This window comes from Mercenaria mercenaria, chromosome 3 (assembly GCF_021730395.1).
Source record: "Mercenaria mercenaria strain notata chromosome 3, MADL_Memer_1, whole genome shotgun sequence".
Lineage (NCBI taxonomy): Eukaryota > Metazoa > Mollusca > Bivalvia > Venerida > Veneridae > Mercenaria > Mercenaria mercenaria.
Genome location: NC_069363.1, coordinates 9610378 through 9622165, shown reverse-complemented (window position 1 = coordinate 9622165; position 11788 = coordinate 9610378). Strand labels below are relative to the sequence as shown.

The 11788-nt window shown below is 34.6% G+C and overlaps 1 protein-coding gene across 1 annotated transcript in view; it reads left to right on the top strand.

Annotated features, from left to right (window-relative positions):
• The first annotated feature begins 347 nt into the window (after positions 1 to 347).
• LOC123525473 (proteasome adapter and scaffold protein ECM29-like) overlaps positions 348 to 11788 on the top strand; it is a 107501-nt gene continuing 96060 nt past the window's right edge. Inside the window, exon 1 of the mRNA XM_053537732.1 lies at positions 348 to 481. Coding sequence (XP_053393707.1) covers positions 460 to 481 — 22 coding nt within the window. The 5' untranslated portion in view covers positions 348 to 459. The remainder of the gene's footprint in view (positions 482 to 11788) is intronic.

Genomic DNA, 11788 nt, shown 5'->3' with positions numbered 1-11788 from the left:
TAATTCTATTGCCTCTGTCCTATTTTAACTGTAGCATACTGTCTGTTTTTAGCTTTTATTCTTTTAACATATCATTTCTTTAACAAGTGTTTCTCTGACAGCGCCGCCCAGTGATAGCCGGAAAGCGAAGGTTGGGTGAAAGATATATAATTGAAGGAATAATGAAATTCATCACCTGACAAGTTATTGTTATATAAATAACAGATTCTTTGTACTCTAGAAATATTGTAATATCTTTCTTTTTCTACTGACAATTTGTGATTCATACACCTGGATTTATATAGTGTGACAGCAAAATCAATTGATGCCGTAGGCCGTCGCACTAATTACCGGTACCGATGTATAACGGAAAATAGTCTATCGAAAAGCAAGCGTTTGTCGACTCTGGCATGATTTGCTAAAATAAAGAAACGGGAGAAGGGTCAACAATATAATAATACTCCGTGAAGAAAAGAAGACATGTCTGGATCTGAAGAAAACAGTAAGGGAAAGGAATAGATTATTTGTCTTCAATTCGATTTGTTTTTATTCGAACATTTATGGGCCCTTGGAGAAAAGTATCATTCGTTTCGGATAGGCAGTGGCTACGATTAGCCTAGTTTCTCATGATACCGGGGTACTTAACATGCGCAAAACGAACGAAACTAAAGAAAACAATTCACCTCAGTTTTTTATTTCTTTGCTGCTTCCTACATCCTTCCTCATTATTATAATGAATTGAAAACTTTAATTATAAATTCCCGACGAGTATGATGCCATGTTGAAATCTGACAAGTCAAAGTTGTTTCCCATGATACGGGTAAATAGAATGACCGGAAAGCACCGGATAGCACCGAAACTCCGGAAAGCACTCAAATTTCTTATAAAAAACATATAAGGGATGTTCTGGGCGAGTTTTCAATGGTTTAAATCGATTAATTATTGAAAAAAAGATATAATTTAATAAAATGTTGACCAATTAACTTGCTTGTATCAGGATAGTATGATAATTGACATTTCGCGAGTGCTTTCCGGTTCTGCGATCCTGTTAAATTATGAGAGATTAATAATATTTGAACTTCAAATTGAAGGAAATTCGAATATATAAGAGCAGCAGAAATTCAGATAATTATTTAAAGTTTTATTATATTAATTGATTATAAGCGAATTTATCATTGTCTACATTAAAACTAAATGTCCGACGCACATGTCCATTCACTTCGTGAATATATCAACACGACCGGAAAGCAGTCTTTAATCATAGCGTTGAATCTGTTTAACTTGTAATGATTGAAATAGTAATAAAAACTGATAAATATTTGGTCAAATTAAGTCTCATAATTACGTTCACTTGATAATATTTATTTCAATAGTGCTTTCCAGTTTTGAGAAAACTGTGAACATAGAGACACTGCTCTATAAAGACAATTGCCGTCACCTATGGTTTTAATCGGGACACTGTTCCCTACTTTTGATGGATGAAACATTCTAAGAATGTCAGTCGAGGTTTGATCCTCGCTGCTTGATGGGTACTGAACATCAGTCTGTCTAAAAGCTATGTTGTAACTTTGTAGCAGTTTCCTTTCAGACTTTGCGACATTGTTAAGGGCAGTTTTCTTTTTTGACTGCATAGCAGACTCAAGTCTGTAAGAAAATATGCCTTGTAAATAAGTACGCTGAATTACTCATAAATCAATAAAATAGCCGCGCCATGTGAAAACCTACCTAGTGGCTTTGCGACCAGTACAGATCCATGTATCTGTACTGGTCGCAAAGCCACTAGGTTGGTTTTCACATGACGCGGCTCAAATAAGTATTTGACGCTAAACCTGAAATTATTTCCAACTGTTTTTAAATATTTTGCTGTTTTTGTCATTATCCATATCTTATGATCATTTCAGATGGCATATATTCTGTTAGATATTTATTAAGTTATTATGTATAATCTATTAATTTATTAATCAATTTTAAGGATTTTTTTTTTGCCGCATAATTTTTAAACTTAAAAATAATATTATTATTATTACTTCCCTTTCCTGCCACGGATGCGCAGTGTTGTTTTTGATTATATCGAAAAGCAAAAGGTGTCTGTGCTAATTATCTCAGAAAAAATAAATAAAAGAATTAAATGAATCATACATTAAATGTTTCCTCAGTTTGGCCATATATGCTTTTGATAAACCGCTGTTAATAATATCATTTTTCAAAATTAAAGCCAACCGGTCGGTGCAATTTCTTTTCATTTTCAATAAACAACACCATTAATCATCTTTGATTAAATTAACACCTCTGTAAGGCCGCTAACCCGTTAATCATTGATTAGATTAACACTTGTTATACTACTGCTAGATCTACTTGTTTTTATTAATTCTAGTGGTTATCGTTAATTTTATTTATCAATGTTTCTTATCAAGTACACATAATAATGAATTAATATTTCTTACAAAGTACTTATATTTATGAATTAAAAATCTTAAGTAATAATAGTTCTGATCCCGCTGACGTCGTGTGTGCTTTCTGGTGATCTCGAGTGAATATTGAGTTTATTAAGTCTGTTTCTTGCCCGTTTTTTTTTTCGTGTTTATTTCTTGTGTTTATCGTTTTTTTTTTTTTAAATTAAAGTTTCTTATCAGGTTATCAGGTATTCTAATGATGAATTAACTGTCTAACTTTATAAATAAAAACAAAGAACAATGTCAAACATAAAGCGAGTTATTTTTTAACATTACATATCTTAAGTAATATATTGTGATGTCTTATGTGCTTTCCGGTGATCTAGAAATGTTTAATAGTCAGTCAAAGTAAGTTCATATAGGTCTGTTTTTGCTACATATAATCCAGATATTGAAAACTAAAATATAAATATAAAAACACATTTATTTTATTTTATTTTTTATTCAATTTCTACAAAAACACTTCTGTTAGTGCTTTCCGGTTTCAGATGTTATGTTTTTATGAACTGCTTTTCGACAGCTTGGGGAATATGGTTTACTCACATAGACCCAACGTAATTGCATCATTTACATATTTTTTGGCATCATTATTATATATCTTAAATATTTCTCACATTACTTTATCCAACGTTTTTTCTTTAAATTCTGACCGAAAAGCATGTTGTTTTTTTTAAAATTCTGACCGAAAAGCACTACTCAAATCAACATAGTCACATCATCAATATGATCAAATATAAATCTATGTGAAACAGATTACTTAATAAATAAGTAAAACCACTTAAAAGCATGTAGAAAGATAAAATTGCACTTTATTTCTAACAGAAATATATATATTTCTTCTTTTTTCACTGACCGGAAAGCACTCGCGAAATGTCAATTATCATACTATCCTGATACAAGCAAGTTAATTGGTCAACATTTTATCAAATTATATCTTTTTTTCAATAATTAATCGATTTAAACCATTGAAAACTCGCCCAGAACATCCTTTACATGTTTTTTATAAGAAATTTGAGTGCTTTCCGGTCATTCTATTCACCGCCATGATACCGGTGTAATCATAAAAAAGTGTCAACTATGGAAAGCCTGATACACAATGATATTAATATTTCTCAATACTTCAGGTAAGTTTACAGTCTATGATTTCAGACAAATTTCAAGTTTTTTTTTTAACACAAAAAGAACACTAAACAATCCTACATTTAGGGTGGGCAGTGGCTACAATTACGGTACCGTAATCTTAGCCTCCGGTTCTAGGATTACGGGAGTTCCGTATTCCTAGACAACCCTATGAGAAAATATGCTAGGATTACGGAAGTATTTAAGAGGCATCAAATTTATGTTAGGACATGCATAAATGACATTGTAAACTTACTCATTTCACTTAATTTCACTAAATATTTCGTGCTATTGATCGGGCGTTTTGGGTTAGTATAATCTTAATGGCGGTGGGCGGAAATATGGAATTATCTATGTTTCGTATATACCTGCATTTTTTTCATCAAGTCACCACAAATGGTCTTTAATAACGTATTATATGGTTATAAATCATAAAATTCAAAGTATAGAATTTTTTTTAAATCTAACTTTGACACTCATATTTCTAATATATTTCCGCGCGCCGCCATTAAGATTAACGGCGGATAGAAAACACGAAATAATAAGGCAGGCATGAAAAATTAAGTGAAATAAGTTAGTTTACAACATCATTTATGCGTGTCCTAACATATACTTTATGCCTCTTAAAATACTTCAGTAATCCTAGCCTATCCTCATAGGGTTGTCTAGGAATACGGAATTCCGTAATCCTAGAACCGGAGGCTAGATGATAAACATTGTTTACAGGAGATATAGATGTTTTTTTGACACATGGGGTGGGGACCAAAGGTGAAAAAATCATGTTTTAGATGTTTTTTATTAAAAGGTAAATAAATCACCAGTAATCCTTACATTTTCACAAAAAAATGTGCGATACGGAAGAGCGGCTTCCGGTTTACTCTGCTAATTATGTCAACATCCAGTAGGCGGGGCTAACATAAAAGTCTCGCGAGAAAACTGTTTACACCGGTATCATGGAAGCCCCGGTACCATGAGAAAGGAGTATACGGTACCGTAATCCTAGCCTCCGGTTCTAGGATTACGGAAGTTCCGTATTCCTAGACAACCCTACGAGGATAGGCTAGGATTACGGAAATAAGTAAGGACATGCATAAATGATTTTTTAACCTTACATATTTCACTGAAAATAGCGATTTTTTCATGCCTACAATGTTACTTGTATCTCGTGTTATCGATCCGCCATTTTGGGTAAGTATAAATTCAGTATAGAAATATGAGGGTTAATGTTAAATTAAAAAAAATAAAATATTCTATACTTAAAATTTTATGAGATTAGTTTGTTTGTCACTCGAGTTTTCCACGAAAAACGGCGAAATCAACACCCGTATTTCTTTCCAAAACCATACTAAATGTTTTTTGTTGATTTTTTAAATTGACAGACAAACTTGGATTGTATTCTTAATGATAGCTCAAAAGGATTTTAAAAAAATATTTCATACTTTAAATTTTATGATTTGTTTTTGCCTGTCACTTTAGATTTCCGTGCAAATAGAATCGGGCGAAATCAACACCCGTATGTACGACAGGCATGAAAAGTCGCTGTTCAAGTGAAATAAGTAAGTTTACAACATCATTTATGCATGTTCTAATATATACTTTATGCCTGTTACAACATACTTCCGTAATATTAGCCTATCCTCATAGGATTGTCTAGGAATACGGAACTTCCGTAATCCTAGAATCGGAGGCTAGGATTACGGTACCGTAATAGTAGCCACTGCCTTTCGGATATGTTTAAATTCGGGTAAAAGAGATAACGAAAAAAAAAGGTGGTGGCTCAGTATCTGTATGTTGATATGTTGTAGTAACCAATGCTGGCTTTTACACGAAGGGGGGGAGTATGTATTTAGTCAAAATGAGAGTTTGAGAGTCTATTTCTAAAACTGTTCTCAGTGTCTGCATTAATCACACTATTGTCAAGTTTATTCCAGTCCAGGGTTTTTTTACCGTTTAGAAACTGGGGCCAAGGGCCCATTCAGTTGGGAAAAAAGGCGCGAAAACCTGAAAATTGGGAAATACAAAAACTAAGTTTTACCATCATACAACCTTTATGTCAGCATTGTTGTTGTTTGATGTCATATTACAAGTCTTTTGTTTTATATTTTTTGTCTTTTGAAAGTGTCTACTAAATTTTCTGGTATTTCTTCAGTGAGAAACTCGCAGAAACTCAACGGTCAGTAAAATTTTGGGAAATTTAAATCTGATAATTGGGAAAATAAGCAAATTTTTGCAATTGGGATGGGGCCCATATTCGGCCCCAAAATCAGCCTTAAAAAATCCCTGCAGTCATAGATGGTTCTGACAAAAAATGAATTCCTATAGTTTTCTGAATCAGCCTGAATTGGTTTGAAGCACTTGGAATTATTTGTCACATAATTTTCCACAATATTTTTATATTCATATTCCGAGTAACGAGCAGCCCGTAGCGCTCGTCTCTGTTTGTGGGATTGGATGTAGTGGTCCTTGTTGATTGCCGGTACCAGCCCTTCCACCACCTAGTAATATTGGCAATGTTGGGCGGTTAAAACCAGCCCCGGTTTTAACCGGTTAAAACCGCCCCGGTCAATACTCCTTGAAGTGGTCAATACTGGTCGATTGGTCAATACTGGTCAATTAGTCAATACTGACTGTTAAGATATTTTGCAGAGTTTATGAACAATTAAATACTGACAGTTAAAGAGCATTTGGGGCTTGATTAAGGTGAATGCAGGCATTATTATTTGGTTACAGCAACCAAATCAATACTCCAAAATAGGTCAGAAATAGTCGATTGGTCAATACTGATTGATACTGGTCATTAAACATTTTCTGTTAGATTACAGGGTTCTCGGAAACGCCGAAATCGGCGTCCCTGTACACATAATTGGTCCCGGTATACGCATGTTTATTGCAGCTTGGGAGTCCCCAGATGCACATTTCTGCAGTGAGACGCAATAAAAATTAATTGATTAGGTAAATCTGCGAATACACAAGGTTTGACTCCAGAGCAAAACATGTGGGCGGAGTTACTCGCTTGTCACCGATAGCTGCATATAGTCAATCAGCGTTGCCCGTTTACACTACACCGCGAGACAGGCGGCATATGTATGATCAACTCGAATACATGCGATTGTCGGCGTGATTGCATAGGTGACGATTTCTAATTGTTAACAACGGATTATGTGGTGTTTGAAGTAACTTCGATTGTTTTCTCACGTACTAATTATCAGGCAGTTTTCAAGATGTTTTTAGAAAAAGTGATAATTAGGCTTAATTATGAATGTCCGAGTAATTTTAAGATGCTGTCGATGTCGGTCTTAGTAACGTGATTATTTTTTCTGCAAAATCGCTGATGTTACTGAAAAAGCATTTATTAATATGTTGATCATAGACATACTGTGCATTCTTAATGTATTTTAGACCGAATGTTTTAACGTTATGCTTTTAATAAGTATTAAAATAAAAGTATACAGTAATTGTTCATATATTTTCTTTTCACTGTATGTTTATATATGTTTCCATTCTGAAATAAAAAGGTAAAGAAACAAATTATCACGAGGGATTTTGTCCAACTTGGTATTTTCACAAGGGGGATTTTGTCCACCTTGATAATTTGAGTGTATATCAAAATCCCCTTGATCAAAATCCCCTCCACTGAAAAATGACTGGGTGTTACAAAATCCCCTTCGCACATTTGCAGGAGGTATCATAATCCCCTCTGTGGTTAACATTATAGATATATAGAGGGATCCGGACAAAATCCCCTGCGGACAAAACCCCCTTCACTAATTTTTGCACAGACGGACAAAACCCCTTTCATCTTTTTCACAAGTACGACAAAACCCCCTTCGCTGAATTTTACAAGGCGGACAAAACCCCCTTCACGTTTTTTGCAAGGAGGACAAAACCCCCTTCAACTTTTATAAGTCCACCTTGTGAAAAACAGCGAAGGGGGTTTTGTCCTCCTTGTAAAAAACATGAAGGGGTTTTTGTCCTCCTTGTAAAATTCAGCGAAGAGGATTTTGTCCTCTTTGTAAAAACGATGAAGGGTGTTTTGTCCGCCTATGCAAAAATGAGCGAAGGGGGTTTTGTCCGCAGGGGATTTTGTCCTACACTCATATATAGATATCAGTTCTCCAAATTATATTATGTTTGCTAAAGGCATTGTATTTATGTGCTTTATGCAATAGACTTCTAAGTTGTATATAGTTGTATTTGAACTTGATGAAATAAGTAAAAATCACAGAGGGGATTATGATACCCCCTGCAAAAGTATGAAGGGGATTTTGTAACACCCTGTCATTTTTCAGTGTAGGGGATTTTGATCAAGGGGATTTTGATTGTCTCCCTGATAATTTCACAGGAGGACTTCATCCAGGAAGACCAGAAACAGCGGGGGTGGGGGTGGGGGGTCCAGGGGTGATTTTGTCCTACATTAATTTTTGACTACATTTTACCTATTTTACATTTACCTTTTTATCTCACCTTAACAATATTTGGGTGAAGAATTGTGATAACAAAATGTCTGTCAGTCTACACTTAATTTATTTAATTTGACAGTATGATAGAAGCCTTTGTTTTGACGAAAGTTTAAGTCTGTCCGTCAGTCTAGTCAGTAGTTGGGACTGCAACTTTTTCAGCTTTGGGAGTCCCAGGACTGAAACTTCAAATTGCTAGTGAGAACTCTGGATTAGATTTCAAAGATATATTATTTTTCTACAAAAATGTCACAATAAGTGGAAAAACTGCTAATTTAACTTACCGTAACTTAATTTGTAGAAAGTAGCAGTAAGTGTTTGATTCACAAAATTTAATGATAAATCAATTATTTTTACTGATGTAAATAATTTAATGAAAAATTGCTGCGAACACCTGGACCCTTTCATGGAAGTGGTTTACTTGTGTTTTGATAGCAGTTGTCACATTCAGCCTAATTGACACCATGTCTTACAATATACAATAGATTATATGTTGCAGGCCTGTCTATCTAGTCACTTTTTAGCTGTCATAATCTATAATCCCACTGAATTATTGAGATGCTTGAACATGGTAACTTTATTTAAAATAAAATAAGTTTTGAAAGTATTCAACTGACCAATATTGACCACTTAAATGTATTGATCAGGGATATTGTGTATGACCAAAATTTGAATTGACCAGTACTCTCCATTTCAATGAGAGTGATTTATAGTAATAAAATCTTCAATTTATTTAAATTAAAGACTACTGTAAGAAGATAAAAGCATTGAATACACTAGTATTGACCACTGACCAGTCTAAGTATAATATGCAAAATTGAGCCTGACCAGGACACATTGCCAAGGCCCAAAACTGAGTCGACCAGTATTGACCACTATACTTTGTAATGAACAAAATTTTATATTATTCAAACTGCTTTATTATTTTTAAATTACTATTATATGTAAATGAACATTATGTAAAAGTGTTGAAAAACCAGTATTGACCACCCAAGAGTGACCATATTAGTGAATCGACCAGTATTGACCGTAATTGACTGGTTTTAACCAGTATTAACCGCCGGCCCGGTCAGTACTCATATTGACCGGCTTTTTGCCAACATTGAATATTGGCAGGTACAATAAGATTAAAATTCTTCTCTAATGTCAGTACTTAAAACTAGAAAATCCTATATGAGAAAATTAATGGGCACATTAGTTTTCCAAGCAAGCTACCGAATTGTGTTCGTGTCAGTGTACCCGGTTTAGCACACATTTCCTAAGAATACCTTGCTGTTTAGCTTAAAATGTTAAAAATTTGAATTTACCACTACATGTTTTAAGAAACACACATATTTTGTTTTAAAACATGCTACTTTCACTTCCCACTACAATGATGTCATACCTCTTGGTCTGATTGATTCAGATAACATAAAGTCAAAATTTGACCAGTTGTTGCACTTAAGTGTACCTGGTTTTGCACACCCTGCTGTTTATAGAATTCAGCTCATGTGATTGTAACATATTTATAAAAAACACTGCTTTTATCACAACGCAATTTTGCGGAATGATACTAATTTCACTTGGGTATTATTATTATACCAGATTTGTTGAGCGCCCTTTTTATATGAAATATACGTTCAAGGGCACTTTACAATTAACACTGTGACATATTGCAGATATGTAGGAAAATCACAAAACATGACATATGCAATCATAAAACTGAAACTGATTAATTTGATTAAACGTCTCAGACTCCCAGGGTTTTTATGCCCCTGGCATCTACTGATGCGGAGGCATATAGTGATCTCCCGTCCGTCCGTCCGTGCGAGGTTAACCAAATGGGACCATTTCGTCTAGCATCAATACCCCTTACTAGAATGACTTGATACTAATGCAGATGTAACCTGTGACCATTCCTCATCTTCAGACATCACCTGACCTCAGTTTGACCTTGACCTTGACCTCATTTTGGACTTAGGTTGCTTTATATGGGCCAACTCTTGGTTAACCAAATGGGCCCGTTTCGTCTAGCATCAATTACCGCTTACAAGAATGGATTGATACTAATACAGATGTAACTTGTGACCATTCCTCATCTTCAAACATCACTTGACCTCAGTTTGACCTTGACCTCGTTTTGGACTTAGGTTGCTTTGTATCGACAAGGATGCCACCGGGGGCATCAAGCGTTTATTGAACGCAGCTCCTTGTTTCTTTCTGTTTTGGGAACATTGCCTATACCCCCAATATTGGGAATTTTGACGCATAAATGTTCCATATTTGGAAATATTCAGTCCCATAGGATATAGTAAGGATGTGTTTAAGCACTTTCTTATACACTTGTTTCACATTGTACAACCTCTTTAACATACTGCCATTACAAAATTGTCTATAATTTGGTCAGTGTTTGTGCAATTTTGATGAAATTTTTTTCAGAATGTAGATTGGGAATTTTTGCACTTATTTTGGGAAAAATACATACTTTTCGGCATTGGGAATATAGCCGAATAACGGCTATAAAAACGGCCGAAAAAAAACCTGTGACTATTTTCATAAATGATATATTCAATGGCGAACTGTACATAATAATAATAATAGTTATTATAACAATATTAATAATGACAATGATAATAATTACAGCCTTATTGTAACAAACAGTCATGACCGCACCCCTCCCTTTGAGGTCATTTTACCCCTATTGCCAATACCAGTGCTTAAAGCATATAGAGGATCAAACCCCCCAGTTAATGGTGCCATCATATACTGTATTAGAAATAAATACCACACATTTCAAGTGAAACTCAAGTCTTGCAAAACACACACATAGAGTGTCATAACCCTTAAAATGTGACATGGTGAAATAAAGGCTGAATTGCCAATTTAGTTAATTACATGATGAATTGTACAGTAAAGAGATCTTCGTCAGCGACGAATGACTTGCCGTAGTTCTGTATCACAAAAATAAGTATAGTATATTTATTATGGGTAGAAACAGTCACAGTTGGTATCTATGTATTGTAGAAACTTTTGAAAAGGTGTGTTTTGAGAGCTCTTTTGAATGAATTTAGTGATGAATCTTTTCTGAGATTGTCAGGGAGAGAATTCCATAGTTTTGCAGGGCAACTCTGAAACTTCCATCACCATAGGAAACCAGTCGACTTTTTGTGGCACAAGGGTTGTTGCTGCACTTGCTGATCTCAGATTTCTAGGTGGCACGTAAACCTCCAGTTTACAAGTCTCTCATATAAACTGGCGACTGTCCATGCAAGGCCTTGAATGTTTGAATGAGAATTTTGTATTTGATTCTATATTGAAGCCAATGAAGGATTGGTGTTATATATTCAAAACGGGTTATTTTCGTAATAAGTCATGCAGTTGTGTTTTGAACATTTTGCAGTTTGCTGGTTGTTGATTTTAGCCATACAAAAGAGCATTGCAGTAATCTAATCCATGGTCACAAGCAAGTTTGTAAGGGTTTTGATGGCATCAGTTGTCAAATATGGTCGAATGTGACCAATTTGTCTTATTTGGCCATAGCATGTTCGAGTCACAGAATTAACATGATGGTTCATGTGCATGTTCGAATCAAGCGTAGCACCAAGCTTTCAAACAGTTTTTGATTGTCTTATGCACGAATCGCCAACTTTCAGTTCTAGATTTTCATCATGTTTGGAGTGTTTTTGACTCGAAAAAAGAATTACTTCAGTTTTGTCTGCATTCAATTTTAACATGTTTGAATTCATCCATGAGATGATTTCTTTTAGGCATTGTTCAACTCTCATGATTGTGACTGCCTTT